Source organism: Pteronotus mesoamericanus, unplaced genomic scaffold (genome assembly GCF_021234165.1).
Source record: "Pteronotus mesoamericanus isolate MK-2021 breed Mesoamerican mustached bat unplaced genomic scaffold, CSHL_Meso_final scaffold_165, whole genome shotgun sequence".
Taxonomy (NCBI): Eukaryota; Metazoa; Chordata; class Mammalia; order Chiroptera; family Mormoopidae; genus Pteronotus; species Pteronotus mesoamericanus.
In genome coordinates, this window is record NW_026555307.1 from 4,198,750 (window position 1) to 4,222,051 (window position 23,302).

The following is a 23,302-nucleotide window of genomic DNA, read 5'->3' on the forward strand; positions in this document are numbered from 1 at the left end:
TCCACCCTTCAACTCACAATGACTTTTCAATTAAGTTCTGTCAGGAGGTATATAAACCATTATGAATGTTTCTAGTGGGCTCCTGAATATTTTATGGATGTTTGTAACAGTTACATCAGGAGGAAGTTCAACAAACAGATTTCTCCAAAGCATGAGAAAGGGGTTTTCTCCCACAATACCTGAACTCTCTCTCTTTTCCAAAGGATGGGCTATACACAGTAGGCTGAAACTTTCTTCTTTTTCATTGTAGAAAGTTTCTTCAAAGAGAATGGGCACTGAGAGAAGACAGGTGAAACCAGCTCCTAATTTAATCCTGTTTCCTTGTATAGAGACATCCTGGAACACAAGACCCATCACTGTACCACTAGCCAGCGGTGACCACTGACCCCTCTCAGCCTGGACCCTGATACAGCACTTTACCCGACCTGCCCCTCTTTGTTCTCATGTGGGTTTGTAGGGGCAGGACCATTTTTTTAAAAAAATATTTTATTTATTTATTTTTGGACAGCGGGGAAGGGAGGGAGAAAGAAACATCAATGTGTGGTTGTCTCTCGCGCACCCCCTACTGGGAACCTGGTCTGCAACCCAGGCGTGTGCCCTGACTGGGAATCGTACTGGCGACCCTTTGGTTCACAGGCCAGCGCTCAATCCACTGAGCCACACCAGCCAGGGCCAGGACCATTCTTTTATTTTCCTTTTTGATACTAAAATGTTTTTCTTTCCTCTTTGTTCACCCTGAGTCGTGGCTGCATAGGATCCTGATCCTTTTTAAATGCTCCAACAGAGGAAGTACTAAGCTGTTCTTTAGAGCAGCAGAAAACCTGCACCCCAAGGAAAGGAAAAGTGAGAAGGCTCTCCTATCAGACCAAGAGACCCAAGCGACCAGCACTACAACACGCGCGGGGCAGGGCAGTGCACACTGCAGTCCCCTTCACGCTCACCACCGTGGCAACGGCCAGGGTGCCCCGGGCAGACCCGTTATGATCAGCCTAACTGCTCTGCTCTTTGTAGATTTGGGTACCCCAAAGAGACGAAAAAACTAATAAGGGACCAGCAACTGTGGCGAGCAGATCCCCAGCAGGGAAAGCGTGGCACGCCTCATGAGCCTCAGGGCTGCTGACCCTCACACCAGCAACTGGGCCCCCCAGGCCCACCCACCCCACGTCTCCCCCACACAGGACCCGCGAGCCGTGGCCGCTGGGTTGAAGAGGCCGAGCTGTGCCGGCCCTGGAGAGAGTGGCGGCCCTCTGCCCTGACCACGGGAGGCCGTGGTCGGTCCTGACCAAAAATGGAACCTCCCACTGTCAGGACCTACTTGTTTCCGCTTAAGAAATAAGACAATGCGTATCTCAAAGTTAACACTGAGAGTGAGATAGACTGACATCACATGTCTTCCGACAGGAAACACTGAGAAAGATAAAAGACCCTTCGGAGGCATTCTGCTAACTGCTAATCTAATCACCAGGAAACACCCAAGAACCCGCACTGACGGAGAGTCCACGAGGCAAACCGAACGTGCCAGTGTCCTTAGAGACGGAGACAGACCGAGGGACTCTTCCAAGTGGAAGAGAACTAAGAAGGCGTCCTGTGATCCTACCCCTGTAAGGACAGTATTAGTGCAATGAGCGTATTTTGGATAAGAACCGTGTATTAGAGGACAGTATTCTAGCAATGTTAAATTTTCTGAGTGGGTCGATGCGCTGTAGTTATGTAGGCAATACAGGCTAAACTGTTTTGGAGTAAAGGAACACAGTGTCTAAAACTTTTTCTGAAAAATGTTCAAAAAGAGTAATAATAATGTGTATTATATATAGTAATATATAATAACATATTACTAAAATAAATGTGGCCAAAATGTTAACAGCTGACCAATCTAGGGGAAGGGTGTATGGGGGTTCCTTGTACTTTACTGAAACTTTCTATAGGGTTGAGATTATTTCAAAACAAAGTTTTTAAAAAACTAAAAATTCATCCCTGATCTCCAATTTGTGGCCAAGAAACTAATAAACTTTCACTGTCACAGGGATAAAACCGCTCACTCTGACGGGACCTCAAGGAGGGAGTGTGCCAGGGACAGCCCAATCGGTGGCGGGGCCCTGGGCCGGGGGGATGTGCCCAGCCCCTCCTCACTCTCGGACCACTGCCGGGGTCCCGCTCAGCATGCCCGCCTCCTCTTTCCTCAAAGGCGGCAGGCCCTCCAGCCCCAACCCACAGGGCTGCAGTGCGTGTCAAAGCCATCATTTAACATAGAGGTGATAGCAGGATTCTCTCCCCCACTCCACCCAAACAGTGAGTGAGCAGCCCTGGACGACCCACACAGAAATGAATACCTTTCCATTTAAGGTCTGAAAGTGTTCTTCCACTGGTTTCAAAATATAGGACTCGAACTGACAAGTAGACTGTACGCTGCTTGTCAGGCTTCCTTTGCAGGGTACCAAGACCTGGAAAACAATAATTAGGGTGAATAATAGAGAGACGTGTCACTTACAATCTCAGCAGAACAGGATGTGTGAAAAAACACTCCAGCTGGAACTGCTCTGGGACCTACTGGCAGAGAGAACGCCTGGGGCCACTTGCTAACATGGCAGCAGCGGATGCCGGCTGACTTAATTTGTTGTCATTGTGATGGAGCCTAGGCAGAGGGAGGTGGCATAAGTCCTCTTCCATCGGAGCCCTGCAGACCAGGGGGCTCATTCCCACCCCCATGAGGGTCTCTCCCGACAGCTAGACCAAGTGTCCCACTCAGTCCTCAACAGGCTCAGGAATAATTCCAGATAAAGAGAGGATAGTTTGGAAAGTAGAGAAAAGTGAGACTAAAAGGTCACATGTAATCCCACCACCTAAATGACAAACACTGCACATGAAGACAGTTTCCTGCCCTGGTTGGTGTGGCTCAGTGGATTGAGGACCAGCCTGCAAACCCAAAGGTCAGCAGTTTGATTTCCAGTCAGGGCACATGCCTGGGCTGTGGGCCAGGTCCCCAGTGGTGGGTATATGAGAGGCAACCACACATTGATATTTTTCTCCCTCTTTTTCGCCCTCTCTTCCCTTCTCCCCCCTCTCTAGAAGTAAATAAGTAAGAGATCTTAAAATAAAATAAAAGTTTCCTTCCTATCTTCTTTCTATGCTTTAAAAAAAAAGATTTTATTTACTTTTAGAGAGAGGAGAAGGGAGGAAGAGAGGGAGAGAAACATCCATGTATGGTTGCCTCTTGCACGCCTCCTACTGGGGACTTGGCCCACAACCCAGGCATGTGCCCTGACCGGGAATTGAATCAGTGACCTTTTGATTAGCAAGACAACGCTCAACCCACTGAGCCATACCAGTCAGGGCTCTATGCTTGTTTTTAGGCCTAGTTGAGATCATAGTTTATAACACAAGCTGCAGAAACTCAGTTTACTATCTCAGGCTGTCATCTCCACCAGAGATGTCTCAGGGTGCCAGACTCTCTCTTTGCGGCAGGTGCAATCTGAAACCTGAATGATTAGTCCAACAGCAGCCAGCTCTCTGACCAAACACCACCTTCTCAGCTCAACGCAGCCACAGGAAGGAGCTCGACTCAGCACTGCCTACTGCCCTGGCATGTGGATCTGGGCGTGGCTCAGGGACTCACCCTGAAGAGGACTCTCAGACTCAAGTGTACCTGGAAGGAAGATGACCAAAGGCAGCTAAGTCCCTTAGAGCCCCATCTCCTAAAGCAGCCTAGCACAAAGCAAACGGCTCCTGCACTATCTCCACTGGACAGGAGAGGAAACTGAGGCTCAAAGGAGTTCAGTAACTTGTCCAGGGTCACACAGTCAGTGAGCAGCAGAGCCCTGATTCAGACTCCTGCCCCTTTCTAACCACCGCCCCATCTTGCTGCCTCCTGGAAGCACAGCCCAGCCCCTGCTGGGGCTTCCTGCCAGGGCCTGGCGAACAGCGGTGGTCAGGGGCTTCCTCGGGCAGGTCAGAAAGAGCAGTGTGGCGTCTCTCCCCATGGAGAGACACACCCATTCCCCACAGCAGAAAAAGGAGGCACTCATTCACGGAAGGACTGAACCCTCGCTATGAAGTGGTCTTGCCCAGCCTCAAAAGAAACAAGACTGAATCAGATCAAGATCTGGATTTAACTACCAATTTCAGGAAACACAGAGAACAGAGGGCCACATTAAACACCATCATGGGACTGAAATTGTCAAAAGCCAGAAGGCAGGCAACTCTACAGGATAAATGACCTGGATAAATGCAAAAAAAGGAAGAAAATAAGAAGAAAACATTTTAAAAAAACTTAAGATTGCACATTAACCATGTGCAGTTTAGTGCACTTCACTTTAGCTCAATAAAGTCAGAAGAAAAAGAGAGACTTAAAAGATCTAATCCAATATAATTTGTGGGTCTCCTTTGAATCCTGATTTTAACAAGCCAATTGTAAAACAAACAAAAAAAATTATGAGATGATTTGGGAAATCTGAACAATGACTAGATATTAGATAATATTGAAGAATTAGAGGAATTTTTTAGCTGTGATAATGGCATTGTGGTTATGTTTTTAAAAAAGAGTCCTTATTTTTTAAAAATATATTCTTAAATATTTACAGATAAAATCATATGACTACCTTATATAATTTTATGGGATTCGCTTCAAAATAATCCAGGGACCGAGGGTCAAGGGGAGGAGTAGAAATGATATGTGACCGGCCACTGAACTGATCATTGTGATGGTACATAATATTAATAATTATATTATTCTTTCTACTTTAATATGTTTGAAATTAAACATAATAATTTTAAATTTTAATAAAAGTAAAACTTAAAGAAAAGAGAGGCCCTCAGGTATGAGCCCAAATTGAGAAACAACCTCAAGGCTCCCAGGAGGCCTTGTGGCAGCAGGGAACACACAAGGACCTAGGGGACACTTAACGCCAGAATCAGAGGGGCCAAGAAATGGTCCCATAAGAGGAAGGGCCTCTGAGGACCAGGAACTTCTGAGGTGCTTGGTTGAACTCCACCCACCCCAAGGGTGATCACATTCTACCTACCTGTTATGAAAGCCATCTCCTCCTCCCTAACTTGCATAGAGTATGACCAGCTCCAGCTGCAATGTATCCCCATTACCCAACACACTGCTCAAAGTATAGAAGGTGCCCAATCAATGTTTGTTGAGTGAATAGAGGGCCCTTCAATTTCAGGGACCCCCCCGCCACCCGTTTTCAGGCAGAAAATACTGTCCAGAGCATTACATTGCAAGCAAAAGCCAGTGGCTGGCTTTCGGTGGCTCCATCCACCTCTGTCAGAGGCCTGAGTCCTGCTGAGGGGTGAGGGGGGTGGGCGTAAGCGATGAAGCTGCCCAAGGGAGGGAGGCAAGTGCCTCAGGGGCTCTCATAAAATGGAGCCTCGGGCTGCTTCTGGGACAGACATCATGGAGTAGGCCTCAAGTTGGGGACCTATTCATGTCAAAGCTTAGCAATAAACCTTTTTAGTATAGCTCCTTTATAAAGAACTTTAAAAATAACAGTAATTAAAGAGAAGACAACAGGATGAAGGCAAGAGTCAGCGATAGTGACGCCCCCTCCAGGGCTCCCTCCCGAGCCCTCCCCAGGTTGGGTTAGGCCACCGGAGGCTGAGCCGACTTCTGCGCTGGCACTCACTCCTCTGTCCTATGCACGGCCTGCTTCTGGAATTTCCCAACGGTGTGCTGTGTTCCCCACTCATCTGTGTAATCCTGCAGACCCAGCACAGGGCCTGGCACATACCAGACACTCAGTAAGTGTTTGTTGGCTGGATCTATACTAAATAGATGCTGAGAACGGGAATATGGCCATCAATGCCACTAGCTGGCTGTCCAGGTATTTCACTCAAAAGTCAGTTCCCTGGAACTTGTAAGACAGGCTGCTACGCTCTCAAAATCTTACTTATCCTATAATTAAAGGACCATTATGAAAGGACCACATTGAATCTCCTTTTATAATTTTTGTTTCCTATAGGCAAACGGACCCACACCAGTCTACTAGGGAAACCTGGAGGACTCTCCAACCACCGCCTACGCCCCATGGACCAGAGCCCCAGGGTGCAGCAGGCCTGCAAAGCCTGCTTGGAGGCAGTCTGTTGGGAAACACCCTGTCTGGTTTCAGGAACTGTAACCCCGCCAATAAGCAGGAGGGCCCCAAGGCTGGAAATAATCAGGGAGGCTGTAGAGAAACAGGCTCCTGAGGAGGCACAACCTGTCCCCACTGGCAGGGGGGTAGCTCCTGCCTTTCTGCTCTGCCATGCGATGGTCGATAATCCCTGACGGGTAAGTTATCTCGAGCCGAGATATCGACCTAAGACAGGTATCGATTGAGGTATTGGCAGCAGACAAGAAATTGGGCGGCACAGAGAAAGGCCTAAAAGGCCCGCACCCCTCGGCTTGGCTTGGACGTGGCCGGAGTCCTCATTCTATCTGAAAGAGGTCTCCTTGTCTCTTGGTGGCTCCCTCCCCGCGCCTGGCTCAGGCTTGAAACAATACAATACCGGAGTCAGTCCTAAACCAGATCTGGCGGTTCCCAGGGAAATCAGGCCTAAAAGTAAATTCTTTAAATGGTGCTTTGTTCTACCCTCAGAAGCTCTACCCAGTTCATGCTGGGAAGGAAATTTACATTATTCACAGACTCTAACCCTATACCCTTAGGCACTCCTATGTTTACAACTGCTCCTATGTTTAGTTGTCTCTCTTGTTTACTAGTCTCCTTGTTTACACCCATGTAAATCAGTGTGTTCCTGCCATTTGTCTTCTTCAAAACATCACCCATTCTCTGTGAACATTAACATACTGATGTAATGAGACAACCTGTGCCTTCCTGTTACCTGGCCCCACTGATAACCTTTTCAATAAAAGCCTTCGAACAAAGGTTACTCTGGGCCTTCCCCATTAGGGGGGATGTGCCACATCCCCTCTCCTGGCAAACAGAGAAGTGTTTGCGACTCTTGCTTACTCCCCCCATCCATGACAACCCTGGGATGGGCTCTGTGGGATTCAAGGCCCTGCTCCCTCCTCAGCTGGCCCCGGACGCTAACCCTCAGATCCGGGAGCACGGAGCTCCCTGCGACGCGCTCCGCGACCCCTACCCCCGGCCCACCCGAGGCAGTTGCTGCCGGGACCTGGGACGAGCTGGGATGAGCTGCGCTCCCTGCGGTGGCGCCCCGTCTCGCCGCCGTGCTACAGCAGTCACAGAGCGTGCTTAGCTAGATGGTTGTAAGGAAAGGAGTGGCTACTAGAGGCAGTGTGTGGGTCCCACAGCCTGTGACTGGAAACGGGGAACGAAAGGAAAAGAGCCTCCACTGTCCAGGACCGGGAGCAAGGGGATGGCTGGAGGAGCCTGCCTGGACCTGGAGGCACCGCCATCAAAGGAAGGCTCCAACGGAAGGAAGACTCAAGGGGGGGCTGGGGCGGGTGGGGGTCGCAGCCAAGCTGCGCCATGGGCCGCCATACACGCTGTGCTGAGGTCAAGGTGGCTCATGAGCTTCGCTTACAGGGAGAGGTATGAGGGGCAGTGAACTGTGGGGGACACACATGTAAAAATGGCAATTTAACGTTTTTGTAGAACGCAGTGCTGGACTCATCCCCAGGGCCAATTCAAGGGCAGCCAAATTTGGCCCAGTGGCCAAGTCCCACGGAAAAAAATTCAGCATGCACCCGCTGAGGCCACGTGGGCCCTTTAGAGGTGGCAGCAAGGATGAGTGCTCTTCTAGAGGCGACTGGAATATTCTCTACCTTTTCATTCAACCAACAGATGTGGATGGAGCACTGGTATGGATTAGACGGGAACAAGCGAGCGTTCCCACACATGGCTGGCAGGGCAGAAGCTGGCCAACAATGTCTGACCAGGCTGAGCAGGACGGTTCCCTCCCACCGCTGCCCAGTGTGCCACCCTAAGCAGCTCCTGGTCCATCTCATGGCTTTCAGGAGGGGCTGGAGTTAGCGGCCCAGGGTACCACTGGGAACTTGGGATGAGACAGTTTAAGAAAAATCTCCAGTTCCTCAGCATACCTGGGAGGCAGGTGGCCAAGATGCCTAAGTTCTTATTCAAAATTCCCCTTTTGCTGAAGTGAGCTCAAGTGTGATTCTATTACTTGGAGTTGGTAAAGCACCAACTGGGTGAAGGAACTGTGCTAGTGCTGACCACACAGAGGTGAGCAAGACGGGTCCCACAGAGCGTACTGAGTGACAGTGTTCCGCAGTGAGGCTTTTTAAAAAAGCACGAGAAAGTTACATATGTTACCAAGACAGTATCTAAAAAATATCATACAACAAAGATGGAAGGAAATATTTCCCAAATTAGGTCAAGTCCTCCCAGTTAGCATGATTGCTTTGCATCCTGTACTTTTTCTCTATGACGCTCACCACAGCTGTAATTCATATATATTTGACCAGGTATGACCATCTCTCCCTCCAGAATTTAAGCTCCACAAGGATAAAGATGGTGATGTATAGTCATAATTTTTGCTGAATCTTCAGCATCAAACATTTGCCTTGCCTACAGTAGCATTTAATAAATACTATGAAATAACAGATAACAATGAATGTCTTCGGTGAGCTTTTATGAGATTTTTCTTTTCTTCTTTAGCAACAGTTGTTTTCTTCAATTGTTTTTTATAATGAACTTTATGACTTCTAAAATCCAGAGTAAAAAAAATTCTGGGAAAAATGTATGAATCACAAAATCAATTATAAAAATCAGAAGGGACTTCAAGAAATCAGGCTCCTGAGGGCATAAAGGATGGACTGGGTGGGGTGAAAGTCAGCTCCAATATTCCAGAGAGGCAGCTGAGAACCCGACATCATTGAGCTAAACTGACTTCTCCTTTGTTTCAAATCTGGGCCTCCTGACATACCCGAGCATAGTCACACCCCGCGGCAAGAAAAGCAAGAGCACAGTATGAGAAGAGGACGCCACACAGAAAGAAGACAGGAGGCTGCGTAAGCAGAGGCTGGCACAGAGGTGCCCACACAGTGTCCTGGTGGGTTGTAAACGACAACCACAGAACTGGAGAGATCGCGGAGTGGGGCCTGCCTTCTCACCAGGCAGCGCCAGCCCCACCGACAGGCTGCCGTTTCCCTCACACGCCTCTTGCATTCCTGTTACCTGGCTGCCTCTGAAGGCTTTTGAGGTTGTGGCCTCTATTATAAAAGTTCTTTGACCACAGTTCTTTCCCTTTAGGAAATGTCTTTGAAGTGACATATGAATGTGCTCTTATTGTTTGGGAGTGAGCACCCACCTCACACACCAGGACTCGTGAGGCCCTGAGGAGGAATATGACTTCTGCCCTTGAGAAGCCCTCATGATCGACATGGAAACAAAAGAAATGGAGATGAATACCATGAGAACTGTATCAACATGGGCTGAGAGTTCAGAGAAGATTATACCCTGGGCTGGTACTTATTCACATACCGAGCACAGTCTGGGTCTTGCTACACAGAGTGGGTTCGTAGCTGACTGCCTCCAAACTTAACCAAAGTTTACTATCTTTCTGGCCTTGCCAGCACTGCTTGGTCCCCAACTAGTGGAAAAGGACAACCCTCTGGAATGATGCACTTACAATGCCATGGATTTCGGCCACCTTGCTACACAAGTCAGGACGCCACTTTTGAAGAGCCAGATAGAAAGGATTTTTCTGAAGATCTTCATCATAAAGAGCCATATGGACTTCAGGTGGGGCAAAGCGAGACTCCTGCGACAAGGGAGGAAAAAGCAGTAAATGACCACTTTCAGATTTATGTAACATGTGAGTCTTGATCTGGCCATTTCTACGGACCATCCCTGACACGTAGCATTCTCCTCTACAGACCTAACTCTCCAGCAGGAAATATCATAGATAACCCACCAATTCTAGGATGACTTTTTTTTTTTACTGGTTAAATGTGTAAGTTATGTTCAGAAAATTAGACTCTAGGTCATTGCAAATGTGAAAATGGTTCTTTTTAGAACGTCCTACATGACCAAATTTATGACACTTAAAAGAATTTAAAGTATTTTTATTTTTTTCCCCAAGCATTTCTTTCTTTATTTTTTTTAAATACATTTGTCTCTGCCTCCCCCCCACCACTTTCCCTTGCCCCCTCCCTCCTTCCCTCCCTCAGCTGTTCCCCTTTGGTTTTGTCCATGAGTCCTTGCTATATGTTAAAGTGTTTTTAATGAACTATTTGAAGTAAACAGAAAAGTAAAAAGTAATAATATAAACTACCACCCAGAATTACCAACTTTTAACATCTTTGCCATATTTGCTTCAGATTTTCTTTTCCTTTTTTTTTAAATGTGTTTATTGAATTTAGAGAGAGAGGATGAGAGACAGAAACATCAAAGTGAGTGAGATACATAAACTCGTTGCCTCCCATAGGCGCCCCAACCAGGGATCAAAACCCAAAACCTAGGCCTGTGCCCTGACTGGGAACTGAACCCCCAACTTTTTTAGTACCCCAAGAATTTTTTTTCCCCATTGCTTTTAGAAAGAGTGGAGGGAAGAGAGGAAGGTAGAGAGAAACACATCGATGTAAGAGAGAAGTACTGACTGGTTGTCTCCCGGATGCCCCCAGACCAGGGACCAGCCCCTGAACTGGGGGTCGGATGCGTCCTTAGGCGATGGGCATTGCTCCAGCTGAGCCACACAGGCTAAGGTGAACCCCCAACATTTTGGTGTGCATTTTGGTGTTCGGGTGTGCGGGATGATGCTCCAGCCGAGCCACACCAGCCTGGGCGCCTTAGACTGTCTTTTAAAAGAGACATCAGAGCAGACAGGGACTCCTGCTGTGCTCACCCTGACCCCGTTCTCCCCTCCCTGTCCAGAGACAATCAAGGTCCTGGGGCCGCTATATATCCTTCTTGCTCACGTTGCTATCCCTTTAATGCGTATGCATTCATAAATAATCTAGAATAGTGTTTTATGTGGTTCAAAATTTATATAAATTGTATCACACTATAGGTATTGCAGAACATACCCTTTTCAATCAACATTGTTTGCAAGTTCTATCCATGCTGATCTATGTACTCTCATTCATTCACTTATTACTGTAAACATAACACAATTTATCTGATATCCTGTATTTAAATTGCTTTCACATTTCCAGTATTCCAAACAGTGCTGGAATGAACACTGTATACCTATAAGCACATTATCTAGGAATGTCCCTGGGAGGCCTGCCGGGTGCACCCACCTGCACTGTCACCAGATGCTGACAATGCTGGGTTGCTTTCTACCTCCTTGAAAAGTGCACGAGCATTCCCACCCTCACGTTGCCTCCTAACCAACACTTCTTAGTATTGTCAGGTTGTCTTGTTTCTACCAGTCTGTGAATATAAAATAGTATTTCACTGTTTTTATTTTCACTTCTCTAATGAAGGTGACCATCATTTCATGTTCTATAAATTACCTTTTCATGTCTTTTGCCCATTTTTCTAATGGGTCATTACCCTTTTTCTCATGGTGTATTGTTCTTTATATATCTGGTTACTAAAAGATGTTGCAAATATATTCTCCCAGCCTGCAACTTGTCTGCACTTTTTCAATGGGTGTTTTCAGAAATTGAAGTGTTTGATTTTACTGTAGTTGAACCCATCAACGTTTACCTTAATGACCAGGGCTTTTTTGATTTTAGGGATTCTATCATCTGGCATGTCCCTTTGCAAAGTGACTTATTAACCATTCCCCCAATGAGAAAGTGGTGTCTACCTCTCCACCCCTTGAACCTCAGCCTGCCCATGGTTTGCTTGAACCAACCAACAGAATTGATGCTCTGATTTTTTTTTTAAATCTACTCTTCATTTTATTTTACTCCAGTACCATTCATTCCCCTTATACCTCCCTCCCCCCAGCAATCACCACACTGTTGCCCAAGTCCATAAGTCCTTTTTCCTTTTTGCTCCATTCCTCCAGCCTGATCTCCTCCCACCCGGCTGTCAGCCTGCTCTCCATCTATGAGTCTGTCCCCGTTTCCCTTGTTAGTTCAGTTTGTTCATTAGATTCCACATGAGTGAGATCATATGGTGTTTGTTTTTCTCTGACTGGCTTAGTGCCTTTAGCATGTTGTTCTTCAGGTCCCTCTATACTGTCACAGATGATCTGTGACTTCTGAGTGCCTGCCTCAAAAGGCTTTGCAGATTCCACTCTCATTCTCTTGGTGCCCTGAGATTGCTATGCTACGAAGAAGCCCATGGGATGAAAGATCATCAAAAAAGAGAGAAGCCCAGGTGGTCCAGACAGTACTGCCATCCCACCAGCTGCATACAGGCATGGGAGTGAGTACAGGTGAGACTAACAGAAGAACCACCTGCCACCCCACAGAACGGAAGGAGGTAATAAACTGTAGCAGTTTTAAGCCACTAAGTTTTGGACTGGTTTGTTATGTAGAAAAGGCTATAACTGGAAACATATCCTTTCCAACACCAAGGCCGTAAAAATAGTCCCTACAACTTCTATGAATCTTAATTTTCATTTCTAGGTTGTCAATTCATCTTTATGTGTATATATGTTATAAATAAGACATCTGCCCTGGCTGGTGTGGCTCAGCGGATTGAGCACCAGCCTGCAAACCAGTTGCCAGCCCGATTCCCAGTCAGGGCACACGCCAGGGTTGTGGGCCAGGTCCCCAGTTGGGGGTGTGTGAATGGTAACCAATCAATGTATCTCTCACACATCGATGTTTTTCTCCCTCCCTTCCCCTCTCTCTAAAAAATAAAATCTTTACAAAAAATAGGGCATCTATTTTAATTTTTTTTCTATGTGGCCAATTGTCTTAGTCTGTTTGGGATGCTATGACAGAACACTGTAGGCTAAGTGGCTTAAATGACAAACATTGATTTCTCGCAGTTTTGGTGGCTAGGAAGTCCAAGGCTAAGGTGCTAACAGATTTGGTTCTTGGTGAGGGTCTGTTTCCTAGACTGTAGATCTTCTCATTGCATCCTCACATGACAGAGACAGAGTACGCCCGTCTCTTCCTACTTTCATGAGAGCATAGATCCCATCATGACGGCCTTACCCTTATGCCCTAATCTAACCCCAGTTAGATCCCAATGCCCCACCTCCAAATACCATCACATTAAGGACAGGGCTTCTAGATATAAATTTGGGGCTGGTGACATAACAATAAGCCATCATTGTTTTTTTGAATAGTCTATCCCTTTCACACTGGCTGATAATACTACCTTTGTCATACTCCAAGTTCCTGTATACTTTTAGCCTGTGTCTAGGCTCTGTTTCAATGGTCCAGACCAGTGCTGCCCAACAGATATATGTACAAAATATAATAACATACATATTATGCATAATTACATATACAATTTTAAACTTTTTTAGTAGCCACGTAAAGAAAAAGGGGGGCCCTGGCTGGTGTGGCTTAGTGTGTTGAGCCCCAGACTGTGAACCAAAAGGTTGCTGGTTTGATTCCTGGTCAGGGCACATGCCTGGGTTGCATGTCAGAGGCAACCGATCAATGTTTCTCTCACACACTGATATTTCTCTTCCTTTTTACCTTCTTCTCTCTCTAAAAAATGAAGAATAAATAAAACCTTTAAAAAAAAGAAAAAGGGGAAATTAATTTTAATATTTTATTTATCCTAATATGACCAAAATATTACATTTTTAATATGTGATCAATATTTTAACGTTTTTTTTAAAAGATTTTATTTATTTTTAGAGAGCAGGGAAGGGAGGGAAAGAAAGACCAATGTGTGGTTGTCTATCACATGCCCCCACTGGGAACCTGGCCAGCAACTCAGCCATGTGCCCTGACTGGGAATTCAACCGGCGACCCTTTGGTTCCCAAGCCAGCACACAATCCACTGAGTCACACCAGCCAGGGCCAATTTTAAAGTTATTAATGGCATATTTTACATTCTTTTTTTTTACTCCTAATAAGCCTTCAAAATATGGAATGTATTTTACATTTATAATACTTCTCAATTCATACTAGCCACATTTCAAGTGCTTGACAGCCACATGTGGCCAGTGGCTATTGTATTGGACAGAGCAGGGCCACATTTTATATGACTACAGCTTTATATTCTGCCTTGATTTTTCATAGAGAAAGGCCTCCCTGCTCTTGTTCTCCAAAATTGCCTGGTTGTTCCCAGTTCTTTTCAGTGTCACATGAATTAGAATCTGCTTATCAATTCCATGAAAAATCCTGTTAGGGTTTTTATTGAAACTGTACAGAATTCATGGACCAGAGTCAACATCTTTATAATAATCCTATCATCTATGGACATGGTATGTCTTTCCATGTATATCTTCTTTTATATCCAATTAAATTATCTCTATAAAGACCATGTACAACTTTTATTAGACATTATTTATGTATTCTGTAGAGATTTACTCCTTTTGTGAACAGAGCCTCCATTGTCCTGGTCTGTAACTCTTACCACATGTCAGTGTGGTTTTGCTGGGCTCTCAGAGAGGAATACAAAAAATGGGCACAGAAAAGGAGTCAGAGTTCTAGCTATGTCACCGCACCTCTCCGAGCCTCCATCTCAGTCTGTGTAACAGAGAATACAAATATCTGTCTTGCAGGATTCCCATTTACATTCCACCCTCATTAGTTTTGCCATACTGAGTACCAACGTACCACCACCTACTAGTAGACCACATGGTCCATTTGTGAGGAGTAGAAAGGGGTACAGTCTTGCACCAGGGCACATGGTTTGGTAAAAGCTCATAGGCTACATATCAGTCCCAGTTTGCCAACAGTCCCCCTTCCCCAGGAAGGGCACCTGTGCAATCAATGACCTGCACGGTAACATAATAGCTCTATTATTAATCATTGACATTTTCCTTTAAGCACTACTCTCTTTTATAATTTTTTAAAAAAGAAATCTTATTACACCCTGGCCAGTGTGGATCAGTTGGTTGGAGTGTTGTCTTGTAAACCAAAAGGTTGCAGGTTTGATTCCCAGTCAGGGCACGTGCCCAGGTTGCGGTTTGGTTCCCAGTTGAGGCGCATGTGAGGGGCAACTAATAGATGTTTCTCTCCCCCTCTCTCTTCCTCCCTTTCCCTCTCTCTAAAATCAATAAGCATGTCCTTAGGTGAGGATAAAAAAACTTACTACTACTTAACTGAAAAACAACAACAACAACATCAATTCCCATAAGTAGAAGATAATTTTAAAAACAATGACATTATTTAAAACCTTGCTAGATACTATGCCTGACAAAGGTCCTGAGCTTGAGCCTGTGGCCTCTTCATTAAAAAGAGAGAATCAGCAACTATTAAGGAGCATTAAGTAAACTTATCCTTGATATAATCACATGAATGAAATATGAGTGAAAACTGAATTACTTTCTCACTATATAACAGTATTCCAATATGCTTCCCTTGGAAAACACCAGAACAGAATGTGTAAGTATATTATGACTCTTATCCCTTACAGTTAATGATAAAAACAACCACCATTTGAGAGCATCCTTCGTCCAGGCACTGTGGTTACTTCTATACATCCTCATCCCATTTTAATGCTTCCGATACCTATGGGTAACAATAACTAATGGTCACAGTAACTATAGGTATCATTAGCCCCATGCTGCAGATGAAGAAATTGAGGCTCTGTTGGCTAACTCAAGGTTACACAGATGTCAGAATTTATTCTAACACACATCCCTGTAACAACCACTACACCTCATTAAAATAAATATACCTGAACTAGGGGTTATTTCATGAGCCACGGATGCAACGATTGCACACTTCTCTTCCTCCAAAGGAAAAGACCCCCTGACAGCCAGCCAGCCAGCCAGCCACATAGGCCCCAGATGGAACCCCCTGTGTGGTACAGCTAGAGCTGCCTTGGCTGCAGCTCCTGGGGACTGTCTGAAGGAGGCCCCTGAGCTCCCTGCAAATCGGCTTAGGGAGAAGAGCCTCGAATGAAAACCGGCTACATATAATCCCTTCCTAGACCCCAGAGATAGCTCTGTAACAATTTAGGTATTTGAATTGTTGGATTCATTTATTACCAGTGCCTAGATAATCCTTTTATGAGACCCTACCAGAACAACTGAATTATGTAATTTTGTCACAAGATTGTCACAAAAAAACAAAATTCTTCCAGGCTGTAGAACACAGTTGGTTCTACATAGCAGAGTACAAAAATAAAGATGCCTTGGACAAAAACCACATGAGAAACAGGATATGATAAGGTCAGACTAAAGCTCTGAAGGGAGACTCCTGCTCTTTGGACAAGATGCTGGCAAAATACCAACACCTCTGCCCCTGAGATGAAGGTGATAAGTGCTGGCTTTGGGGGAGAAACTAATAACCTGGCTGTTAGGCAAGGAATGTGCACCAGAAGAGTAAAATAGACCCAGAGCCCAGAACAGTGCTGGGAAAGGTGAAGGCCAGAGAGAGATGGGAACAGCAGGGCGGGGCTTAGAGGGGAGAAGTAGTGGGGGCCTCCTGGCAGGGACCAGAGCAAGGCCAAAGGTTCAGGAGACAGGAAAAGGTACTTGTGGGCACAGAAAACCCAAGTAAACTTTTTTTACTAGATGAGAAGATGAATGCAGGGAAATAAGAATCCAAACAGAGAAGGTGGGAGAGGGGCAGCAAGGTAGGAGGCAGCCCCCGAATTCCGCCCGTATCAAAATATTCCATTCAAATGCATACACTGTGTAAACATACAAGACTGTTAGCAAGTACTGCTGGTGAAGGGGATGGAGCTTACTGTTTTTCAGTCCCACATCATCTGCTTTCTCTTGAATATCAGTCCTCCTGGTCGCCAGTGACTGAGCCCTCTGTCTAGGAGTAGGGATTCAAAGAGCTATTTCCTGTACTCTTCTCAACCTTTCTGTCCTAGAGTTAAAATTATGCAATAATCGCATACTATCCGGTGCTAAATGCCAGAGTTGAATTCTTATCTAGGGGTAAATGCTTAAAAATAATATATATGACCCTGATGCGTTTACTTACAAGAATTAGTTTTATATTTTAAAATATGCAAAGTAAACTGACTTTTTCCGTGTAAAACTAAAAAGATCAGTGAACTGTCTTATAAAACTACTGTAAAAAAATTGCACCCCTGTCTAAGCTCAAATAATGGGATCATTTACAGAAAATCTAGTAAAGTTAGTCAGAGATCAAATACCCCTGAACGTGAGTTATCTAAAGTTACTCTATGATCAGGACAGCCAGGCCAGGCCTCCAACCAGTACCGGGCCTTTCAGGAGGCGATGTGCTCATTTTGTGGTTTTGTGCTCTTCAACCGTCTTGCGAGCCTGGGTGGCTCTAGCTGGTCAGGGACTGACGGGTGACAGCATGCCGCCTGGCGAAGCAGAATTCAGCCTAGGAAAGTCTGCGCCTCCCAGAGATACATTGTCTGCTGCAATTTCACTGCTGTGGCTGTTCCCACCCTTCCAGGGACAGGACCAAGGACCCTGACTAGGCATATTTTCCAACTGATGAGCAATATTCTCCAGCTAATTTAATTTGTGATTCAGAAGGAAAAGGCAAAAAGGAAAAACTTTCTATACATTTACGTTTAATATCAAATGGAAGCAATCTGACGACATAATGTGCGGTGTCACGGTCACTTGTGTCCTTCTGGCCTATAATGTCTATGGGTCTCATACATATTTTTCTCAAGGGTCCTTGTCGAAGCACCCAGCTTGCACCTGGCCGCCTGACTCACGGTAGGCATGTAGTAACTGTTCTGCCATTTGAATAAAATAATAGTGGGGTGTTAAAAGAAGCTCAAGCTCCCAGGGAGGGAGCATCTCTAACTGAAGCTGGAAATCCACTACCCATATCCAGCAGCAGGGGGGATGCAGGCCCCAGGCAGTCATGTAGGCACTGACTAAAAGATGGAAACAGTGTCCTGAGAGCTGGCTAACCACAGGGACAGCTGGACTGTGGAGGGTCACAGAGGGAGAGAAGGCCTCATGGCTGGGAAGGGGTGTGACCACCAAGGGAGCAGGAAAGCTTGGAGGAGCACAACTGTCCCACAGAATGCCACTCCGCCGCCCTGCTCCTGGGGTACAGGTGGAACCACCAGCGCCCACCTCCCTGCCAATGCTGGGCAGAAAGACAGGAGCTCCCAGGGTCGTTTCTCAGTGTCCCTCAGATGTGGAAGCAACCTCAGGACAAGCCAGGTCTGGATTCTTCAGGTGTAAATCCTTTCTACGTCAGGTATCTATCATCACATTGTTACATTCCTCTAATCCTCTAGGAGAAGATAAAGCGACTGAACACCAACCTGATTCTGGAAATTCATAAACACAGGGAAAGCCCGGAACTAACACCCCTGTGAACCACAAAGACCCAGCAGCTGCCCTCCTGAGCGCAACACAATCCAAGAGCCACAAGGAGGCACAATCAAGACCTGAGGGCAGGCCCTATGCAGATACAACTGCTCACTCCCTAAGCAACACAAGCCGAGGTCAGGAGAGCTCACCCAAAGTGTCTAACTTCACAGCCCTAACTGCTTTCTTGCTACTAGGGCTAGTCAGAAGTATCTATTCCTGCTCCCATACTATGCTTCTCCCTTGGAAGCCTACAGGCTCTGCCACCTGATGTCACTCAAACCCGTTCACCCACAATGTGATCTTTCCAACACTGAGGTCTGTGCTGGGTTCCTCAAAGACTTCACTTTCACTCCCTGCTGCATGAACTCTCAACTCCTCTGCTTGGCACTAAGGGCCTCTCACTTCTGGCCTCCCATTCACCTCTGCAGCGTCATCTCCCTCTGCTGTCCACACAGCTCCCCAAAGAGATGGGTTCTCCCTCCTATGATTTTGTCCTAGAAACTACTCTTCCTGTGTCAAGGCACCCATTTGATAGGTGGGTGGCTGAAACCCTCCACCGCAAAGAATCGCAAAGGCCCGGAGAACCTGAGCCCTCGACAGGAGAGGCCACTGAATCAATGGATTAAAGGACAGACTGCTGAATGAAAGCAAGGGCTGAGGCCCAGCCCTCTCCAAAATGCCAACGCCAGGACCAGGCAGGTGAGCTAGAAACGCTAATATCTGCTACTCTTTTCTAGCGCTAGTGTGATGGTGCATTACTTAAAGTAGGGGCCTTTCTCTACAGGAAACCCAAAAACTTGGAAAATTCCAACTGGCTATGTAAATCAGTACCCCTTCCAGTTTAGTCTACCCCTCGTTTCTTGAACAGGCAAACTCCTCAATGAAGTCTTGACACTTGCTCCCGGTCCAGCAAGGGCCACAAAGACCCAGAGTCCCGGATATCTCTTGGTGCTTAAGAGTTTTCCTGGAGTAATCTTTACCTAGCAGGACGAGGAGGACATTGCCCCTCGAGAGGTGGGCAGGTCGGCAGGGATTCCCTACTCCTTCCCCCGCGCCTTCGTCATCGTCCTCCTGGGGACCACAAGAGCCCGGCCTGAGGCGTTGGACCCCCACCTACAGCCTTCCCTTCACCCTCACGGCCAGGCTGCCAGCAAACCCCGGAGGCCACTCAGCCTAGGAGCGACGGTCCGACCCACTGCCCCCAACTCTGAACTCTGAAGACTCCCGACCCGCTGGACCCGTCCTGGAGCTGCGGCGGTCAAAAAGGGTACATTCTTCCCCACCCCACCCCGGAAAGAAAAGGCCGAGCGAGTCAAGCTGCAGATAGGGCCAGGTGAGCGCAGGCGGGGCGGTCCATCCGGCCCGGGGCCGGGCCCTGGGAGTCGCCCGGGGGATACCATCCCAGCCAGGGGCGCCGCGGGACGCCAGCGGCAGAGAGGAAGGAGCACCTCCCCTTTCCGCTCCGGGCCTCGCCCGGCCTCTGGGCCCCGAGGCGCAGCCGTCCCGAAGGAAGGGAGTCGCGGGAGCAGACAGGAGAAAAGGACACTTACTTAAAAGGCTACATAGTTTCACTCTCTGCCCTTCCCGGAGCGGCGGCGACACCTCCCAGCCCCTGGGATCTAGCCTCAGGGCCCACCACCCCAGCGGGCGGCCCCACTTCACCACCCACCCTCTTACTCCACCGTTGGGCGGAGACGCACCTCAAGGCCCCGAGTCAGCCCAATGAGCGGCCGTCCTTATCCAGACTGACGTGAGCGCAGAGCAATCATTAGGTCCTCCCAGCCGGGGGAGGGGCTCAGGCAGCGCACAGCGCTTCCGACTCAGGTTGGTCTAGCCTACAGCTGCCGACTGCGCGTGCCCGGGACGGGAGAGGGCGGGCCGGGAGCAGATTTGACACTAGGGAAGAGGTCCAAGCATGGTTTCTGGAAAGCGGACTGGATCGAGATGGGGAGACCCTGACGCCATAGTGCCCCATGGGTCGCCCTTTACTGCTACCTTTGGAGGATGGAGGTCCCCAGGCCTACGAAGCACACCGCTCCCGTCTCTGGCAGAGGCTGGAAGTCATAGTCCCTAGGTTCTAGTCGCCTCACTTGCATGGATGTCGAGTGACCTATGTCCCCCGCCTTTTCTTTACCTGGGCCTCAGTTTCCTAATGCGTAAAATCGAGGGTTGGGTCTGTCGAGCGCTAATATTCCAGAACTGCAATGGGGTATGGAGGAGGCGGAGATGGGGGACCTACACGTGACCTCCCTGCGCGGGGGGTGGGGGGCCCCCGCCTATCCCTTGTCCAGAGAATGGAAGCGCCCCACGAGGACGCGCGGGAGTGGGTGGATCCTTAGAAACACTATCCGGCCGCTCTTGGCAGCGGCTAAGGCGGAGCGCGCAGCTCGCGGGCCAGCCCTGGCGACAGCACCAGAGGAGGATGGGGACTGCAACCCAGGCTTCGCACGGGGCCACTGTGGAGGCCAGGGCCGTGAAGAGACCCAGAGTGTGACTCGAAACGTATCTGGGGGGATGAACGACAGAACGGGAGGTAGCTAAAGGGGTTCCCTCTCCGCGCCCGGTCCTCGGAGGCTCACGTCGGGGTCCCGAGTGGGCTCCGTCGACAGCGCTGCAGCGCGCGACCAGTCTTGGGCCATGAAGAGGCTGCCAGCGGCCCAACCCGGGGCTGCGGTCGAAGTTGGACGAATTCTGCCACGCTGAGGGCGTGAGGCCGACAGGGGCGCAGGCGGCCCGGTTGTGCTGGAGCGCACCGACATGGCGAGGGAGGAGTGCAAGGCGCTGCTGGACGCGCTCAACAAGGCAACTGCATGCTACCACCACCTGGTGCTGACCGTCGGTGGCTCGGCAGACTCACTGAACCTGCGTGAGGAGCTGCAGAAGACGCGTCAGAAGGCGCAGGAGCTGGCGGTGGCTACCGGCGCCCCCCTGACGACAGCACTGCGAGACAAGGGCTTGCGCGCCGAGGAGCGTGCCGAGTTCCAGCGCCTCTGGGTGGCCTTCTCCGGCTGCCTGGAACTGCTGGAAGCCGACATGCGGCGCGCGCTGGCCCTGGGCACCGCGTTCCCACTGCACGCCCCGCGGCGGCCGCTTGTGCGCACGGGTGTGGCAGGCGGTGCGACTGGTGTAGCGGCGCGCGCCCTGAGCCTCCGCAACCCGCCGCGCGAGGCGGAGCGGGACCTCGACGTGGAAGATCTGCGCGAGCTGGAGCGGGAGATCCTTCAGGTGGGCAAGATGATCCACAACATGGAGATGAAGGTCAATGTGCCCCGCTGGACAGTGGAGGCCCGGCAGGCGGCGGGTGCTGAGCTTATGTCTAGTGCTGGCGCCTCCACGGCGGGCTTTGTGTCCGTAGAAGAGCGCACAGGGCCCTGCGACCGGAGCAAAGCCCTGGCTGCCACGGTTTTCAGCGCCGTGCTGCTGGCGGCTGTGGCCCTGGTGGTGTGCGTGGCGAAGCTGAGCTGACCGACACCCGGCGGCCCCCCACCGCCACTACTCCTTCCTTCCCCGGAGACGCCCCTCTCCCGGAATGACCTCTACCGCCGGGACTCAGGATGGGAGGAATTCGGAATGTTTAAGGGGAGCGGTTCTAAAACTCCATGTGTGTACACGAATGTTTCAAGCACACATTTGCCATCAGAACGTGGTTCCCTCTGGCTGGGCGGGGAGGAGTTAATTTTGTGAAGGCCGGCAGGGCATTACCGCTAATGTCTGCAGAAGCTTTATAGCTTTATCCCCTATTAATAGAAAACCGTCCACAGTGACCCTAGATTCCTCTGAGTTAATGGGCTACCGCGTGTGCTGCTGGGGCATGTTTAGACCGAGCCCAGGCTTGGTGCCATCATCCCTGCTGGCGACTCCCACTCTCTGCATAGGGCAGTTTGATAACGGGGTCGATGAGATGAAGTGTAACTGCTTTGCTGGGGGTAAGGGGGTCTCCTGAATGAGAGGCAGATTGCAGCAAGATATAAGCAGGTTTTTGTTTGTTTGTTTTTTAAAATTATTACCTTAATCCTTTGGGGCCTAAATTTAGGAGAGTGCAAATTTCCATTTCATGTAAAGAAGATCATGCAAAATGCTTTCCCGATAGCTCACTATTGGGCTTCTTGACAGAGTTTACCCATTCGTCACCAAATCAGAAGAGGTTTGGGGTCTTGTCCTCCCGCGCAAGGTCTGGTTCTGCTTGGGAAACCAGAGAAGGGCCATAGAACCTGCCTTCAGGGGATTGGAGCCACTTCGAACACTGCCTATTTAAAAGGGCTCTCCCTGCCAGCTGGGGAGCGGTGCAAGCTTCGGGAAGGGCCGCATGTTATTATGTAAACAGAGGCTTTATGCTTTGCTTTGGCTCATTTTTGTTCCAGAACTAGACCAGTTTTTGATCCTCCTTTGGGGGAGGGCTAGGGAATCCTCTTTGAAGCCCTTAATCGTATCTATCCCTTGGAATTTACTTGCCAGCCGGTAGGAGAGTTAGCTTGGGAAGGAGCTGCTCAGCGATCTGACCCCAACACTGCCCCCTGATGGCATCACTGGCACATAGCGGCATCACTGGCACATAGCGGCATCACTTGGATTATTTGAGCCAATTAGCCAAGACTGGGTTAGACTGTTAACACCTTTAACTTGGAATTAAGTTTAAGAAGCATTTTAAAAGTAACAATCATTTTAAAGAAAAATCACATAACTACATTGTGTAGTATCCAAGCTGGGGTTTTTTCTTAAAGGGCATTTGGCCACAAATTTATATGTGCCAATGAGTCAAACATAGTCTTTACTTAGATACTTTGGTTACTAAATATATATCTGCATCTGTTTTTAAAATTGATCTTGAAGGCAGAAGGTCATAGCAAAAACTACCAAAACCGTTAAGTATAGATGACAGAAGTGGCCCTTGCTTCTTTAAAAAAAATTTAAACATATTATTTAGTGATTCTAGAGAGGGGGAGGGAGAGAAAGACATCAATTTGTTCCACGTATTTATGCATTTATTGGTTGCTTCTTGTATGTGCCCTGACCGGAGATCAAACCCATAACCTTGATGAGACAATGCTCTAATCAACTGAGCTACCTGGCC

General features: G+C 48.3%; 3 protein-coding genes across 4 annotated transcripts in view; 2 read left to right on the forward strand and 1 right to left on the reverse strand.

The window, feature by feature from the left end:
* Positions 1-19,904, reverse strand: part of ANKRD27 (ankyrin repeat domain 27) — a 55,654-nt gene extending 35,750 nt beyond the window's left edge. For both annotated transcript variants that reach the window (XM_054588972.1, XM_054588973.1), the window contains exons 1-4: positions 19,782-19,904; positions 9,556-9,687; positions 2,331-2,441; positions 180-336 (exon numbers count right to left, since the gene is read on the reverse strand). In XM_054588972.1, coding sequence (XP_054444947.1) covers positions 180-336; positions 2,331-2,441; positions 9,556-9,657 — 370 coding nt within the window. In that variant the 5' untranslated portion in view covers positions 9,658-9,687; positions 19,782-19,904. The remainder of the gene's footprint in view (positions 1-179; positions 337-2,330; positions 2,442-9,555; positions 9,688-19,781) is intronic.
* RPL13 (ribosomal protein L13) overlaps positions 1-23,302 on the forward strand; it is a 241,807-nt gene that overhangs the window by 55,785 nt on the left and 162,720 nt on the right. The window lies entirely within an intron of this gene.
* RGS9BP (regulator of G protein signaling 9 binding protein) lies at positions 20,989-21,696 on the forward strand. The gene has a single exon (XM_054588977.1). The coding sequence runs from the start codon at positions 20,989-20,991 to the stop codon at positions 21,694-21,696; it is 708 nt and encodes a 235-aa protein (XP_054444952.1).

Coding starts and splice junctions, on each gene's coding strand:
- RGS9BP (XM_054588977.1), top strand. CDS start 20,989: ATGGCGAGGGAGGAGTGCAAGGCGCTGCTGGACGCGCTCAACAAGGCA.